Genomic DNA, 18642 nt, shown 5'->3' with positions numbered 1-18642 from the left:
CCTCGTGGAATGTGCTCTGACTCCCATGGGCGAGGGGAGGTCAGAAGACTCATAGGCCATCTGAATGGCATCCACAATCCACAGACTCAGGGTCTGCCTCAGTGCACCATGGAGGAAACGTGTAACTAGGGGTTGCCTGCCCACTGTCAGTCCACCAAGAGGGGTGTGGTAAACCGAGATTGCCGCCACATAGACCTTCAAGGTGGAGTGAGCTAACCCTGCGGAGAGTCGAGCCTGCAGGAACTCCAGCACTATACCAACCGGGCAGTTAACTGGGTCGAGCTGGCGATCTCTGCACGTGAAGTGAAGAGTCTCCACTTCAGGGCGTACAGTCTCCTCGTAGAGGGAGCTCTGGATTGGAGAATGGTCTCAACAACCTCGGTTGAGAGACCGGAAGCTATGAGCTGTGCCCCCTCAGGGGCCACACCCACAGCTTCTACAACGGGCGGGGGTGCACAAGGGTGCCTCCTGCCTGTGAGAGGAGATCTCTCCTGACTGGAATCTCCCATGGAGTGCCGTCGAGGAGGGAAATCAGGTCCGAGAACCATACTTGGCCCGGCCAGAACGGGGCTACTAATAGCAGACGGAGTCCGTCCCGGCGCATTATCTCCAGAACTCCGGGGAGCAGAGCGATCGGGGGAAAGGCATACAGACGAAGCCTCGACCACGTCTGTACCATGGCATACAGCCCCAGCGTAGCTGGATGACGTAGAGAGTACCAGAGGGGACATTGAGCTCTTTCTTGAATAGCGAAGAGGTCCACCTGAGCCTGGCCAAACACTCTCCAGATCTGCTTCACCACCTCGGTGTGAAGCATCCATTCCCCGGATAACAGCCCCTGCCTCGACAGGGTGTCTGCTCCCACATTGAGATGCCCAGGCATGTAAACAGCTCTCAATGAAAGGAGTCTGCCCTGGGCCCACACAAGGATCTGGTGTGCCAACCTGTACAGGGGCCACAACCGCAGACCTCCTTGGTGGTTGATGCCTCGGTGCGAACTAACACATGGTGACCTCTCAGGTCTGGGAGAAAGTATTTCAGAGCCTGAAACACGGCCAGCATGTCGAGCCTGTTGATGTGCCAGGCGAGATGATGACCTCGCCACCGACCGTGGGCAGGGTGGCCACTCATGACCGCTCCCCAAACGGTGAGGGATGCGTCCGGTCTTGAGCCACCATTGTAGGGGTCTCATGTACAGCAGGCCAATAGGTAACATGTTGGACGCAGCCACCATCAGACCCAGCAGTCTCTGAAACTGCTTGACAGTGAGTGACTGGCCTTCTCTCACTTTCCTGACTTCCGTGAGGATCGACTCGATCCGAGCAGGAGACATACGTGCCTGCATCGTGGTCGAATCCCACACCAGACCAAGATATGGTTCTCTGCTGGTGGTGTCCTCGTGGGTCCAGGAAGGGCGCGTCGAGTAGGAGGACTGCCGCACCCGTTAGACGGCTGACGGGCCAGGATGCCGGGCCGTCGAGTCCCCCAGAAGCTCGGGGGGCCTAGGAGTAGGATGTCGCCGCTGGCAGAAGCCGCCGCCACTCGCTCCCGGACCCGAGAGGGGAGCGCGTGCGGCCACCGGACTCCGCCCCTTCCCTGGACCCTTCCCTCCTGAACACTGCCCTCCTTCACAAGCCCCGTAGCACAACGAGGACATCAGATCCCCCTGTTTATTTTGGGACACTTTTTCCCCCTTTGGACACTTTATTTTAATATTTTTTGTTTAATAAAAACCTCTCCGAGTCCTGACGCCACGCCCACTGTGTCTGTCGTTTGCTCCTCCTCCGCTCTGCCAACCCTCCGCTCTGATTGAGCGAGAATCAACCAATCGTCAATATAATTGAGTATGCGGACGCCCCGTAGCCGCAGCAGAGCTAACGCGGCGTCCACACACTTTGTGAAAGTGCGGGGTGAGAGTGCTAGGCCGAAGGGAAGTACCCGATACTGGTAAGCTTCACCCCCGAAAGCAAACCTCAGGAACTTCCTGTGAGAGGGAAGGATGGAGACGTGGAAGTATGCGTCTTTTAGATCGATCGCGACAAACCAGTCCTCGGACCTGATTTGAGACGCGACCTGCCTGAGCATGAGCATCTTGAACTTCAGTCTGCTGACTGAGTGGTTCAGATGCCGCAGATCTAAAATGGGACGCAACCCTCCATCCTTCTTTGGAACTATGAAGTACCGGCTGTAGAACCCGGACTCTCTCGCGCGAGGAGGAACCACCTCGATGGCCTCCTTCCTTAAGAGAGTATGTACCTCCTGTTCCATTACCAGAGCCTGCTCAGGGCCCACTAACGTGGAAATCACCCCGTTGAACTGAGGCGGACGAGAATCGAACTGGATTCTGTAGCCTCCTTCTACAGTGCGCAGGACCCATCGAGACACATTGGGCAGTAGTTTCCACGCTGCAAAATAGTCTACTAAGGGAACCAGTCTCTCGAGACTGGCCTCTGGTGTAGTCAGAGCGGCTAGTTTGGTGCCCTGAAGCGGCACACCGGCAGGCAACGGCCAAACCAGCTGCTCTAGAAACCCCCGAAGGGGTGGCGAGCATCTCAGCTCCGCTATGGTATGGGGCGGAAGAGACTGAGATGTGTGCTTGCTGGAGACCGCTGTGCCTTGAAGCACCGCAAGTGGCAGGGTTGGCAGAATGATCTCCTGAGGGTGCTGGGGGGGTGACGATCGCTGTGTACTGCAGCGATTGTCGCTCTACCCCAGCGGGGGCTACCCTTATAAGCCCTGGTCCACCACCATCAGCGCCTCTTGGTCGAAGACCTCTTTGCCTGAAGCATGGTCCGCAGATCCTGCTTAGGTTGAGAGGTCTTCGGCCGCGCACCCTTCTTTCCACCCCGCTTACGAGGAGGCGCACGGGTGGCCACGCTCTCCTTCTGCGCCTCCCTATGCGAGGAGCCAGCACGCGGCAGGGGCTGCTCTCGCCCAGCAGCCCTGAGAGCTAGAGAGCGGCGAGGGAGAAACCTCTGGAACGCCGGAGAAGAGAAGAGAAGAGGGCCTTTCGGGAACGAAGCACACGCAGAGGAAAACCCTCACAGTGCGGGCAATCAGCCCCCTCGAGGGCTGCCTCCACGTGTCTCGCTCCCAAGCAAAGCACACACAAGCTGTGTGCATTCTCCGCACACAAATAACGTTTGCATGGAGGAACACACACACTGTAAAACCCAACAAGTTAGGGTGACTCAAACTGTTTGAGTAAACTGATTGCCTTAAAAACCCGACAAGTTAAGCTAACTCAAACCGTTTGATGAAACTAATTACCTTAAACCGTTTAAGTTTTGTAAAACTAACAATTATGAGTGCTCTGAACTTATTTCAGTTGAGTTCACTAAAAGAAGATATATCCGACAAGTCACGGTAACTCAAACTGTTTGAAAAAACCAATTGCCTTAAAAACCCAAGTTAGGTTAACTCAAACCGTTTGAGGAAACTTATTACCTTAAACCATTTAAGTTTCTTAAAACTAACAATTATAAGTACTCTGAAATTATTTCAGTTGAGTTCACTAAGTAATTAAGTGATTAATTAAGTGCTGATTGAGCATTAGTGATGAACACCTGCTGTTAATAACCAGAATCACTGACAGAAAACAGAAACACAAGAACAACAACTAACTGAAATCAACTGAAATAAAATACATTAAATCTCAAGATCTAAACAACCCCACAAACAGCATCACCAGCTCCACTTATTAATAACCAGACTGACTTTATTTCTGTCAGACATCTACAGAAGATCTTATTGAGAATTAACTAAGGTTTAGATGTTGATTTATTTCATTTGAAGTAACCATGTTAGAGATCAGTGTCTGCTTTAGTTGCGCTCTTGACCCTTGAGTTTATTTCTTTCTTCTTTTTCTCTGGCTGTTGTAAGCATGTGTTCCTCGTGCGTATTTGTTGCAACTCAAAAGCCCAGAAAAAATTGTCAGTAGTTGATTGTTACATATTTATAGTGACAGTCATCTATTAATGAACTGATCTCATTGTTCAAGACATTGAGTCTTATGTGTGAACATACTCAACATCCATTTAAGCAGAGAGTAGACACAGTCTAATTTCTGCTTAAATGACTAATCTCTGCTTAAATGAATGTTGTATTGATTGTAGTGAAAGTGATTCTAAGAGCCAACGGTTCCGTGGCAGTCTGTTAATAAAAAGGATTTTCCAGACAGTTTGTCCACAAAAAAAGTTTTAATCTATGGTATCAGCTCGACTCACACAGACATTAAGAATCAGTTTATGAACCTCAACCATGGTGACCATTTAAAAATAGAAATAAAATAATAATCATGTTGCAATGCATGCTGGGTACTAGCATAGGACAAAACTCATCAGTGGCTTTTTTTTAATGGTCACCATTGTTGAGGTTCATAAGCTGACTCTTGATGTCTGTGTGAATCCATCTGATGCCATCGATTAAAACTTTTTTGTGGACAAACTGTTTGGAAAGTTCTCTATATTAACTGACTGTCACAGAATCACTTTCTCTATAATCAATACAACATCCATTTAAGCAGAGATTAGACACACAATGAGTCTATGTTCACTCTCAATGAGATCAGTTCACTAACAGATGATTGTCATTATAAATATATAACAACCAACAACTGATCATTTTCTCTGGACTTTAAAGTTGCAACAAATATGTTCGAGGAACACATGCTTACAACAGCCAGAGAAAAAGAAGGAATGTAAAAACTCAAGGGTCAAGAGCCCAACTAAAGCAGACACTGATCTCTAACATGGTTACTTCAAATGAAACAATAAATTAACATCTAAACCTTAGTTAATTCTCAATAAGATCTTCTGTAGATGTTTCAGTCTGGTTATTAATAAGTGGAGCTGGTGATGTGGTTTATGGGGTTGTTTAATCAGATTTTGAGAGATTTAATGTATTTTCTTTCAGTCTATTCAGTTTATTTAGTTCTTCTAAGGCCATGGTGTTTCTCTTTTCTTCAGTGATTCTGTTTGTTAACAGCAGGTGTTCATCACTAATGCTCAATCAGCACTTAATTAATCACTCAATTACTTAACTGCAAGTTTTAACACTTACATGGTTTAAACCAAAGGGAATTTGTTTACTCAAACAGTTTGAGTCACCCTAACTTGTTGGGTTTTACAGTGCAGTCTGTATTGCGCCTCACTCCCATGCTTGGCTTTGTAAACTTTTTTAGACTTGATACAAAACGGACAGACAACAGTAAATAAGACTTACAAGACACAGAGCGCTTAGCTGAATGACAGAAAGCTGACGCCGGTTTCACCGCACGTGCTTTTATACCAGCTGGTCATTAGGTCACCTTGCCCGTGACGCCCCTCCCATCTATTGGACTGATTTCATTGGTATTCAGAGCCTGACGCAGCTCAAGTTCCTGAAGAGGAACTTCCATTGCAGATGTTAACACTTTTTTTCACAATACTATGCCATTTTGCATGTCAGGGAAATGTATCTTGATTTATGAATCTTTAGATAAGTGGTTGAGGAGGTGATGGTGATGGTTGAGGAGATTCCCCCCTTCTATGTAAGGTGCTTTGAGTGCCCAGAAAAGCGCTATATAAATGTAAGGAATTATTATTATTATTATAACTGGACTAGAATACAAGACTAGAAAATACAGAGGAAGAAAACTTTAGTTTTGCAGTGAAAAATCCTTTCCATGTCTGTGCCATGGAAAAGTCTTATTATGGCGCTGATAGCTTCGTGGGCAGTGCTTCGGGCGTCCCGAGATCGAATCCCTACTCGCGGACCTTTCCCGATCCCATCCCCCTCACTCTCTATCTCCCAATTTGCTTCCTGTCATTACACTAACCTATCTAAATAAAGGCAAAATGCCAAAAATAAATCTTAAAAAGTGCTATTGGTCACTGTATGTGGGAGCTCGTGGAATATGTTTCAGACCGCAGAGAGTCTTACTGGCTGCTGGTGTGCTGTATGAGTCTGAGGGAGGACTGGGCTCACTCGTTCCTATGCCATTGATCGCTCTGACCCGGAAGTGATAAGTGCTGTACGGCTGCAGGTGGATCTCCAGGTGTCTGATGTCTTGAGGAACTCTTCTGTACTCCTCCCAGCGGCCCTTTTCTGGATTCTGCTCCTCTTTCCTCTCAATAACATACTCTGATGGACATCAGAGATGAAACTGAAAAGTCAAACTGGTAGCAATGTTTTATCAAAAAGGTTCTTGAGAAAACACGTTATCCTTATTAAAAGAATTTTGTTTTTGTTTTTGGAGCATCTAGAGTGTATTGAGGATTTGATAAAAGGGGCACTCCATAATGCTAACATCTCCTCATTTTGGTTAAAAAACTAAAATAAAATAATGCTCTTTTTTTTAAGAAATTTGAAGTAAACATCAATATTTCTCCTTTTGGACTAAAAGCCCTGAGAAACAATGTTTTGTAAAGGGCTCTGAGGAGAAGCCTGCAGAAGTTTTCCTCAGTGGATGTGTAAGATTTTTTCATATTATACACTCATTAACAAACTGCTGACACTATAAGAAGTTTATAATAAAACAGAGGTCAAAAATGAGTCTGAAGCCTTGGACATTTCTAATGATGTACAATGGTGTCAGGATTGAATAAACAGAATACAAGCAGTGGGCTGTTGTGAGCAAAGTCAAAGATTTGATTTCCATTACCAGATACAGGACTGTTGTTTTCAGCGCCTGGCATCCAGGACAGCGTGACTCTACGCTCCTTCTTTTCAGATAACTCCAGAGAGTGAGGAGAACCAGGCTTATCTGAGGAGCATCCAAACACATCAGTGTCTTTCAGAAGAAAGGGAACATCAAACAAGTGTATCAGACTCACCCTGTACGGTGATGGAGCCGGTGGCGCTGACCGAGTCCAGTTTAGTGCTGATCTCACAGCTGTAGATTCCTGAGTCTACCATCTGAACGTCAGTGACCTTCAGAGAGCCGTCGGGGTATTCAGTGTATCTGCAACCATTCAAATCACAAACTATAAACTCCAGCAAAGCCACTGCAGGAGAATGCTGTTCTTATGACCAGCTGGTTTTGGCAGCACTGCCCTGAAGTTATTACCATGTGTGATGCTTATGTTCTCATGGGACTGTTTTGCTCAATTAGTTTCACACGCTGATATAGACTGATATCTTGAAAGAGAGCGGCCAGTGGCTGATAAACTGTGAATGAACTTTTACACAATATTTACTCAAAATAAACACAAAAACGAACAGAATCAACAGACACTGATCAACAAATCATCAGCTTTGACAGCAGTTTGACCACTTTTGTTAACTGAAATTGGCTGATACCGATAAGGTCAAAATAGCAGAGATAAGTTTTATGTGGTGTGTTTACTTGTCATCATTAGCAGATGATGTGATCTTGTGTTTGTCTTTCTTCCACTGGATTGTGGGTTGTTTTAACTTGTGGTCCACTGTATATTTGCACTGCAAAACAGCATCATCTCCACGTAAAACCTGCAGATTCTGAGGAGGGTCCACAATCTTAGTTCTGTCTGGAGACAATAACATGAAACGACATTCAAGATCCATTTTACCACATTAATGTGACATACAGGAGAAAGATTCAATGATTCAAAGAGCTGAATGTGATTTTGCACTAGGTTTGTGGACTACTTCCCTCCTTCAACCCACATTGGAGGGCACGTTTTGGCTAGGATCAACCATCCATTGCTATTGTCTAATATTGGTTTCCTATTTTAATTTACTTTAAAATAGAATTTATTTATTTGACGCAGCACTGAATTTTCAGCATCATTACTCCAGTCTTCAGTATCACATGATCCTTCAGAAATCATTCTAATATTCCGATTTATTATCAGTGCTGAAACTGTTGTTCTGCTTCATATTGTTTAGAACCTGTGGTACTTTCTTTTTGATTCTTTGTAGCATCTGCTTATGATCCTTGATGGTCATTGGGACTTCATGTCTTAAGAGACCCTTTTAGCCTTTTGACATTTGCATATAATTCATAGTCTGGCCCCACATTCTACCTTTATATTTACCTTTATTTCAAACTTCTTTGAAAAACAAAACATCAAACATCAAAATCTTACTGATCCCAAACTTTTGAATGGCACTGTACATTTTGAAAACCCCTCTGTGTATAAAGCCAGCACGTTGTGTCATTTTGATTGCATGTTGAGCGATAAGCTACTGCTCCTTCAGTGTAAAACGCGACAGGTTTGCATGGATCTGGACTTACTCAAGACCTCCAGCTCAGCACTGATGCTCCTGTTGCTGTGTCTCACTGAGCACGTGTAGATGTTGCTGTCGTCTTCACTCACGTCACTGATCTGAAGATTTCCATCGCTCGTCTGAGACATTTTAGCATTGGCCAGAGCAGGACCAGAGTCCAAAATCTCCCTGCAGACATTCAAAGCACGGCGCTATACACACATCCTCCAAAACAGCTGGATTACTAGTGCATTATTTTTCCTGTAATTTCTAGAATTTCAGAACACGTGTTATAAATTAATTATATTTGTATTATAAAAATGGGTCTTTTCATCAAACACTACAAAGATGACATACATCATTGCTTCTCATTTTTAAATCTTTTTTTTTGTTTAATAGGTTCACTTATAATGCTAGCAAAGTTTTTTCCACAGAAATAAAAATATATATGTGAGAAAAGACTATTTTCAACTGGCTAATGTCATTGCATAGGAAATAGAATCCTATTCTATAAATGCTTTGTCCATAAGGGGGGTATTTTAAGCTAAGAAACCTGTAGAATGTTTTTATGGTACAATTAACTGTTTTCTGCAAAAACCATAAGGGAAAACTGATCTCTTGTGTCACGATCCCTTTAAAACATAGCAAATGTGTTAAAAAATGAACAATAAAAGCCCATGCTCACCAGTCGACTTTGGGTTGTGGGGAGCCAAATGTGCGGCACAGCAGCAGAACGGTTTGTCCTTCTGTGGCCTTGTACACAAGCCCATCTGCCGTCAGGATCTGAGGAGGCAGCTCTGGCAGACAGAGGGGAAGCTGTTTACTCACATATAGCACCAACAACAGTCAACGGGCCGCTGCCAGATCAGTCGTTTTCCATTCATTTTTAAGCACAAACCCATATTCTGACTGGAAGTCGCTTCATTCTGGAGTGACAGCATTCTCAGTCTATCTACAGCGTGGAGCGAACACATGCAAATAACCAAAGAGCATTGGATTAAATGGTGCTCACCAACTACATGGACGTGTGTGTTGACCAGGATATTGCCGTGTTTATTGGTGGCCTCGCACTGATAGACCGCCGTATCGCTGTACTGAACATCAGTCAGGATCAGTGTCCCTGAACTCACATGCCGTCTCGGGTCCGAGTCCGTCCCTGCCACACACAGAGACCAGGAAAACTAGACCTCAGACGTGACTTGACATGGACCACAGAGGACCACAAAGAGAGAAGTGTCTCAAAACACTGCAGGATTGTTTAGAGTTACTAAAACAAAGATATGTTTCCTATTAGGCGGCATTTACTGATGAAAATAATCCATAAGATAATTGAATGAATTTATGCTCAAGACAATTTCTTGACATACACAGTCATATATAAATATATACTCGTTTAAAAACTTCACTGTTTTTAATTCTCTCTTTGTCCTTCATTTTTGTTTTAATGTAAAATAAGTTTTCATTGTAACTATATTTTTTTACCTCTGACTTTTTGCATTTTTTTCTTTTTTTGTACTTTTTGTATTGGTTTATTATTGTTCTAATGTATTTTCCCTTCTAGTGTTTGTGTTTGGTGGTGACTGCAGATGTATGTCTGAAAGTAATTTGGCTGCTTCTTGGAAAGTTTCTCTCCATTCTGTCTTGTTTTGTTATTTGTTTATTTATCTCCTTTTTTATTCTCCTTTTCCGCTTAAATTTGATGAGGTACTCTATTTTACAGTACATACCCCTAAAATCTGATATGCACAGAAGCAAGCCTTTAGCTGCCCAGCACTGCAAAGACGTGTCAACTAACACACTGGCACACACTGTTGTGTTGTAATGAAACCTGCATTCATGTTTCATGTTTGCAGCTTCACATAAACGGATAGACCTAATAAACACAGATATAAGATATTTTCACTAAATCTGAAGCACTTATGTTAAGCATCAATCTAAGCTGAAATAGTGAGGCTAGGCCACCTGATGGCATTATAAAAGAGAAAAACATGCTACAACCCGAATTCTGAAAATTCTGGGACTTTTGAAAATTTTAATAAAATGAAAACTAAAAGACTTTCAAATAACATGAGCCAATATTTTATTCACAATAGAACATATTTTTAAATGGAGAAATTTTCCACTTTTATCCACTAAATGAGCTCATTTCAAATTTGATGCCTGCTACAGGTCTCATAAAGTTGGCACGGGGGCAACAAAGGCAATACATTTTGATAAGAATCAGCTGGGAGAACATCTAGCAGCTAATTAAGTTAATTGACATCAGGCCAGTAACATGATTAGCTATAAAAGGGATGTCTTAGAGAGGCAGAGTCTCTCAGAAGTAAAGATGGGCAGAGGCTTTCCAATCTGTGAAAGAGTGCGTAAAAAGATTGTGGAATACTTTAAATACAATGTTCCTCAACGTCAAACTGCAAAGGCTTTGCAAATCTCATAATCTACAGTGCATAACATCATCAAAAGATTCAGAGAAACTGGAGAAATCTCTGTGCGTAAGGGACAAGGCAGAAAATCTTTGTTGGATGCCCGTGGTCTTCGGGCCCTCAGACGACACTGCATCACTCATCGGCATGATTCTGTCATTGACATTACTAAATGGGCCCAGGAATACGTCCAGAAACCACAGTTGGTAAACACAATCCTCCATGCCATCTGCAGACGCCAACTAAAGCTCTATCATGCAAAAACGAAGCTATATGTGAACATGGTCCAGAAGCGCCACCGTGTCCTGTTGGCCAAGGCTCATTTAAAATGGACTATATTTAAAATGGACAAGTGTTCTATGGTCAGATGAGTCCAAATTTGACATTCTTGTTGGAAATCACGGACACTGTGTCCTCCGGGCTAACACAGCGTGTTATCAGTGTTCAGTTCAAAAGCCAGCATCTCTGATGGTATGGGGGTGCATAAGTGCATACGGTATGGGCAGCTTGCATGTTTTGGAAGGCACTATGAATGCTGAAAAGTATTTAAAGGTTTTAGAGCAACATGCTCCCCTCCAGATGACGTGTATTTCAGCAGGACAATGCAAAACCACATACTGCAGATATTATAACAGCATTGCTTCATAGTAGAAGAGTCCGGGTACTGAATTGGGCTGCAGTTCAGATCTTTCACCTATAGCGAACATTTGATGCATCATTAAACAAAAAATACGTCAAAGACGACCATGAACTCTTCAGCAGCTGGAAACCTATATCAGGCAAGAATGGGACCAAATTCCATCACCAAAACTCCAGAAACTCATAACCTCAATGCCCAGACGTCTTCAAACTGTTTTGAAAAGAGGAGGAGATGCTACACCATGGTAAACATGCCCCCGTCCCAACTATTTTGAGACTTGTAGTAGGCATCACATTTGAAATGATCTAATTTTGTGCATAAAATTGTAAAATTTCTCAGTTTAAACATTTGTTATGTTATCTATGTTCTATTGTGAATAAAATATTGGCTCATGTGATTTGAAAGTCTTTTGGGGACACTTCATTTCCAGAGATATCGTCGACTTGATTGCAAAGATACTATTTAAACTGAACTGAGCTGGACAATGACATAATTGAATTCGATGATGAAATGCCTTTAACTGAAAATTGAGTGTATAATCTTGTCATTTTACATTATTGATACATTATTGATTCCTATTTTGATATTGGAAAGTTGCTTTGACACAATCTGTATTGTTAAAAGCGCTATATAAATAAAGGTGACTTGACTTGACTTTTAGTTTAAATTTTATTCAAATTTAAAAAAACGGCAGTTTTGATCAGTTTTGGTTGTGCATCGGCTGCTAAGCACTGTGTACCTGCGATGGGAACGCCATTGATGCTCCAGGAGATGTTTGGAGTGGGAATCCCGTCAGACTGACAGTCCAGCCTCACAATCTCTCCTGGGGCGTACAGGTGGTCCTCAGGATGCCTGGTCCAGTACGGAGCAGCTGTCAACAATTAAGACAACTCTAGCTGTTATAAAAGCGTGTTATCTGTTGTAGTATATACTGTGACATCTGGCAGTGTCAGTGTGTGAGGAGTGTGTGTGTCTTACCCTCTACCGTGATGGCGTAGTGGTGTTTAACGGAGCCCTGGCTGTTTTGGGCGGTGCATGTGTACTCGCCATCATCCGCCTCCGACACGCTCTGGATCTGGAGCCAGCGGCCGTATTTCAGCGTCCGGGCCCGCGCCGGAGACAGAGGGTTGTCTATCCGTTCCCACAGCACCTCTGGAGTGGGGCTTACACAGAGGAAAAGTGACGCTTAAAGACTGCTTCTACCCCAGTCAAATGAGATCAGCACATCCAGTGCCTTTCTGACAGATGTGAACCCACTAATCCCTCTCCAGCGGTCAGACGAAGAACCCATTCATAATAATAAACTCTTTGGAAGTTGCTGTAGATGAAAGCATCTGCTAAATGCATGAATGTAAATGTCAATTTGTTTGGTTTTACACTGTGTGTCTTCCATTTGCTTCATGTGAATTATATTAACGACATACTTTCTCAAGACAAAAACGAAGAGAGAATATTAAAAGCCATTATTTTTACCTTTCCAGTAAACTCTTGCTCTGCAAACACCAGTCACAGCTTTAAATTGTCTATTCTGGCCAGTGACCATGACATAAGCAGCATCATTATTTTAATATGGCCGTTTTGGGTGAATATTATCTCAATGTCCCGCATTAAAATTGTACAGTTAGGTGTTATTTACACAATATTACATATGTATAATATCCATTATAGGCTGCATATATTGTCACCTATTTATTGGGTTTATGTCTGTTACACGTGTAGAAGATTTTTATTAGTCAAAATATGAATTAATCAAGTATAATTAATGTGAATTTAGCCATTTATGTATCAAGTTATTCTTCCATTATAATCATATATACAGGTATATATATATACTGTATGCCTGTGTGTGTCAGAGGCCTGCATGGAATGTGCAGACCCTCGAGATAAGAAACATCTGTAAAAATATAAAGGGGGTCTCTTTCCTTACTATAACACGTCTAGGAGCCCCTTCTCTCTAGGGAGGAATCGAATTGAATGTATAAGGAAAACACAGCCAAAAAAGGTAAAACGCATATGTATGAAATGTATTGAACACGCCTAGAGGAAAAACTATTTAAAGAGGACACAGAAAACATTCTGGAGATCTTTTCTGCAGAAATCTTCTCGGCTTTATTCTCGTTTTGTAATAAAGTCTATTCTCTGGCATCAAAACATTGACCTTCAAGACTTTGAGATTGATTCTTCACAGAAAAGGCAGAAGCCACCTCAAATGTTTAGCCATGTGTCTATTTATTATATTTGTACAAATGCTGTCTTCATCTTGAGAAGAATGGTTGATAAACGCCACTGTGCATTGTATTTTGAATTCCGTACACTGACGGTATATAGCTTTGAATGTGATTTTTGAACTTCAGAGAGCAACAGGGGATTCCTCACGCTTCACGTTTTATTCAAACATTTAAACTGATTTGTAAACCACAGTAAATATGTGCAGCACACGTCAATTTCAAATGTTAATTGGCTGATTATTTTTGTTGTTGTCAGCTGAAGAGTGCATGCAGATGTCTCTACAATCAGCAACAACACTAACAGATATTAGCAAACTCAGCGGCCCTGACAGGACATTAGCTGAATACTCACAGGCCTTCTGGGATGCACTCTAGAGTCAGCGTTTGGCCCCTGAGCACCAGGTAAGAGCTGTGGGAGCCCGCTGGCTTCTGCAGCTGGGGCCGCCGGTTCTTCACCACAGAATTTGCTGTGAAAATACAAGAACACAAGTGAATCCCACACTTAAGAGTGTAACATATGTAACCCTGTTCCCTGAATGTCTTATCACACTTCCCTCCATAGATGTGAATATTCAATAAAAATTTAAATAATAATTTAACACATCTTAATTTATTTTTTTTCAAATCCTAGAGCTTTTATTTTGGTGAATTACTGGTATTGGTGAAATGTTTTAAATGCTGTCCAGAAAAAAAAACGAAAAAAAAAATTTTTTTTTTTTAGAAATCTTGTGAATGTGTAAATAAAATAAAACTTGTGAATTTATGATTATGTTGAGTTCTTTAAAAAAAAAAAAAAAATAAGATTTCTGTAAGTTTGTCAGAATCAGTCCTATATAAAATCCTGTATATTTATATACAGATTTTATTGTCGTTCATAGCAATACATTTATAACGGCATTTGTATTATCTATCCTTTAGCTATGTTATATATTTCTTTATTTTCTCATTTTAAGGGCATAATCCTCACCCCACCCAAACTCCATGGCTCAATTCATTTTTTATAACATGCTTATCAAAAGTTTACAAATCATTCTTATATAAAGCATCAACAAATTTGATGGAAATATTTCAAAAAGGATTTGCTATTTAGTATCCAAAATGTTCCTATTGCAATGCTTAGACAAAGTACAGCAGCTGCTGCTTACAGTTTTGGTATTATTATTCTTTCAATTTGTTTTAAGTTTGTTGTTCACATCTCTTTTGGACCATATACTGTAAACAAAGATGGATGACATGTCTCTACTTCCTTCCACTATAGTGAAGAAAAGTGAAGTCAGCACATCATTTGGATCTGAGTCTGCGCAGTAATGTTCGTGAGGACCCATTCACAAGATCACAGTCATGACACCACAGCCCGCTTTATAGCATCAAATAATCAAGTAACATACATCAGTAGGTAGTAACAACAACCTAAAATGATGGAATTAATCTTTGGTAAAAATGTATTTTAGTGTAATTTGATTATTTGGTTAACGTGGAGAGGGTAGGGTTTATGACCTGTACTGCAGTTAGTCACCAGGGGTGATCGAAGCGCTTTGGCTTCTCTGTACAGGACGAGAGTGGCACACTTGCTTTGGACATGCTTCAATTTCCATCTTTTGGTTTTGTGCTGTAAAGCATCCCTGGGTTTTGTTATTGTAATATTATTTGATTTGAAACAGCCTTCACATGCAGAGAGTAGAGCTGAGCTGTGTAAGTAATCTCTAGCCAGAAGAGAGTTTACACACAGGGTGTGACGCTGATGGAGATGGGCTCTTTAGGGAGGATGACGCTGGCGTTGATGTAGTGGGCATTGCAGGTGTAGTCTTCTCTGCTGTCATTGACTAGTAAGTTGGCAAAGTACAGATTTCCATCAAGACTGGTGGTCACCCGATCATTCAGATAGATGTGGCGCAGCTCTGAACAACAAACAAATAAATAAATAAAGAGAGAGAGAGAGAGAAAGAGGGAGAGGGATTCAGTTTAATCAATTCAAGTATTATGCAGGGCAATTTAGTTTGGCAAAAGTAGATTCAATAGTAGACTTACGCATGTCCATCCAGTGTATTTTGGGAGTGACAGAGCTCTTGGGAGGGTTACAGTAGAGGACTGCACTTTCTCCCTCCTCAAATGATCTTCTTTTGTGCCTCTTCTCTTTGGCCAAGGTTGGGATGGCTGTGAAATAGTCAGAATCATTCTTTAATGTTCACTGTTTATCCAAGGTTTGTGCTTTCACAAAGACAGCAGCAACTCTAATGACTTCAGACTCTCACACTGTTTTGGAATGAAATACTGGAGTGCTGCATACTGTCCATTATACTGTTTTCTGTGTACTGCGGATGGTCTTTGAACATAATTCAATGATAGAATGCTGCAATGCTGTTGTCACATAAGCTTACAGCACTGAATGTATAATTCAGCAGTTTTAGTCCGGGGCATCTTTGCATGTGAATTAAATTAGTGAAGAATGGCGTACAGGGGACCTCAGGCTCACTCTTCTTCTGAAAGTCATAGAGCTTTTGAACTAAATACTGGCCTGATCTTTCTGGAGCCACAAAGTCTGCTCACTAACTGAGATATTGATTGGCCCTTCATTTTGTTTTCTCCAGCTGGCTTAAAACATACATCCATAATGGACATGGATTCAGTCTTGATTTTTTATTTTTTGCATGTATGTAATAGTCAGTGCTTGGAAGGTTCTTTTGGAAATATAATATGTTACAGATGACAAATTACTCTATTTAAAATGTAATAAGTAGTATAACTATTTGAGTTACTTTATTAATGTATCTAATTACATTTGATTACTTTTCAAAAAATTCAAGTAAATGTTTTTAACTGTTAATCATTTTCAAACATTTAAAGGGTTAACCCTTCAGTAGTACTCAACCCTAATTACTGTCAAAATCCTTCATCACTTGAATTAAGATTATAATCATTTAATTTTAAAGCACAGCCACCACAAAGTCAGACTTTAGCACCTCTTTTTACTTTGAGATTGTCCTGAGGTTAAATGCAGATTTAAAATCATACAATATAGTGTAATACAGTGGTCAGCAACAGGCGGCCCACGGGCCAAAAGTGGCCCGCCAGCAATAATATCTGGCCCACGCCCATAGCCAGATTATTTTGATAGCGGCTGGTTCTGAAATAGATCTGTCATGACAGCAACAGTTACTCACAATCAGAGTATGTGAGCCGAGCGGAGCGCGAGTGGAGCGGTGTGATTTGGAGCAAGAATGGAGCAAGAAGCGTATTTTTTTAAAGTCAGAGCGTCGTGGTTTTCACTCGCTCCAAAAGTGCTCCATCACCTATCCATCACGAGTAGAATTCATGCCAACAACCCGTAATATAACTGCATATTTAGCAAGAATTCACGTTAAACATATTTAGCTAGCTAGATAGAAAAGGATCACTCATATCAGAAAGAATGTGAAGGCTATGATGACTGCAGTGGACATGAGCGGGAAGTTATATTTCTCAAGGAATTTATTTGTTCTTTCAGAATATTTTCAGCTGACAGCTGACTTTTATTTTCTCAGAATTCCGTGATTTAAACTTGCAATTGCGAGAAAAAAAGTCAGAATTGCGAGAAGAAAAGTCAGAATTGCGAGTTTATATCTCACAATTCTGTGGGGAAAAAAAACAACAACTTTTTTTATTTTTTATTCAGTGGCGGAAAAGGGCATAGAACAGCGATATTTCAAACATACTGAAATACTTTAGATGCGGAGCGTTGTTGAGACTCCACTCCGCTCACATACTCTGATCGGACACCGCCACACAAATGTGGTTTTTTGTTAATGACTGTCGCAGGATTTTACACATAGTAACAGCTCACTACCAGTTACAAAAAACACTGTAACAGTCAGTCACAGGAAATTCTGGTTGCATTTTTCATCAATTAATATCTTAAATTATCCTTTGACTATGTTCTGGCCTTAATCTAGTGGTGACATTTTTTTGGCCCGATGCCAAACTTACTTGCCGACCCCTGGTGTAATAGCTATGATGAAACCAAATCTTTGAATAGATATGACAGGAAACACTGGACTCTAACAATGCCTTGGAAGAAATAAGATTAACATTAACCATTTTCATAGGTAGCTGTACAACCCGAATTCCGGAAATGTTAGGACGTTTTTTAAATTTGAATAAAATGAAAACTAAAAGACTTTCAAATCACATGAGCTAATAGTTTATTCACTATAGAACATAGAGAACACACATTTTTAAACTGAGAAATGTTACACTTTAATCCACTAAGTGAGCTCATTTCAAATTTGATGCCATCGTGTCCTGTGGGCCAAGGCTCATTTAAGTCATGTCAATATTATTTGTATAGCGCTTTTAACCATGCAAAATGTGTCAAAGCAGCTTTACATCGGCTTAATATAAAGCTGGGTGGCTTTATATCAGCTTTACAGTATTTAGACAGGGAAATAGTTTGTCAAAATAGTGTCATTCTCCTCTGGCCAGACAAAATCAGCAGTTTAAATCTAGACTGCAGCAGAGTCAGTTTGTGCAAAGGACTCATCTGGTTCCTGTGGTCTTGTCCCGATGGCCGTCTTGGAGACAGGGTCTTCACTGGGGATCAGTCTCTGGGGCTCATCTAGGTGTCCAGGCTGTAGAGGTCATCTCTAGGTGCTGATCCACCATCTGATCTGGATACAGTCTGGATCTAGGTGGCTACGGTGACATCCTAATAAGAAAGAAACAGACTAATATTAGCGTAGATGCCATTCTTATAACAATGTAACAAGTACATCAGGTGTTTTGGGAAGTGTTACCGGTTCCGGTTGACCTAATTAATGCAGCCTAACAATCCTTTAATGGATTTGAATTATAGAAATGCAATAGTGTATTATGTGTAAGACAGGTTAAAGAGATGGGTCTTTAATCTAGATTTAAACTGACAGAGTGTGTCTGCTTCCCGAACAGTGTTAGGTAGGTTGTTCCAGAGTTTGGGTGCTAAATAGGAAAACGATCTCCATCAAGTATTAGACAGTGATCTAGGTTATTACATGCAAACATATTTTTGGTCCAATAATAACAGCTTTGTTTTTTTTCAGAATTTAGCAGTAAGAAATTGCTAGTCATCCAGTTTTTCATATCAACTATACATTCCGTTAGTTTTGCAAATTGGTAAGTTTCATCAGGTCGCGAAGAAATATAGAGATGGGTATCATCAGCATAACAGTAA

General features: G+C 41.5%; 1 protein-coding gene across 1 annotated transcript in view; it reads right to left on the bottom strand.

The window, feature by feature from the left end:
• LOC306860127 (neural cell adhesion molecule L1.1-like) overlaps positions 1–18642 on the bottom strand; it is a 91167-nt gene that overhangs the window by 26081 nt on the left and 46444 nt on the right. The window contains exons 5-16 of the mRNA XM_079401671.1: positions 15489–15614; positions 15188–15358; positions 13813–13927; positions 12211–12395; positions 11972–12103; positions 9182–9325; positions 8855–8966; positions 8198–8358; positions 7328–7487; positions 6816–6943; positions 6644–6745; positions 5923–6123 (exon numbers count right to left, since the gene is read on the bottom strand). Of these exons, the coding sequence (XP_079257797.1) occupies positions 5923–6123; positions 6644–6745; positions 6816–6943; positions 7328–7487; positions 8198–8358; positions 8855–8966; positions 9182–9325; positions 11972–12103; positions 12211–12395; positions 13813–13927; positions 15188–15358; positions 15489–15614 (1737 nt within the window). The remainder of the gene's footprint in view (positions 1–5922; positions 6124–6643; positions 6746–6815; positions 6944–7327; positions 7488–8197; positions 8359–8854; positions 8967–9181; positions 9326–11971; positions 12104–12210; positions 12396–13812; positions 13928–15187; positions 15359–15488; positions 15615–18642) is intronic.

The sequence above is a fragment of the Barbus barbus genome, assembly GCF_936440315.1.
Source record: "Barbus barbus genome assembly, chromosome: 41".
In the NCBI taxonomy this organism is placed as follows: domain Eukaryota; kingdom Metazoa; phylum Chordata; class Actinopteri; order Cypriniformes; family Cyprinidae; genus Barbus; species Barbus barbus.
The sequence above is the reverse complement of the archived record's forward strand: the minus strand, read 5'-3'. Positions and strand labels throughout refer to the sequence as shown.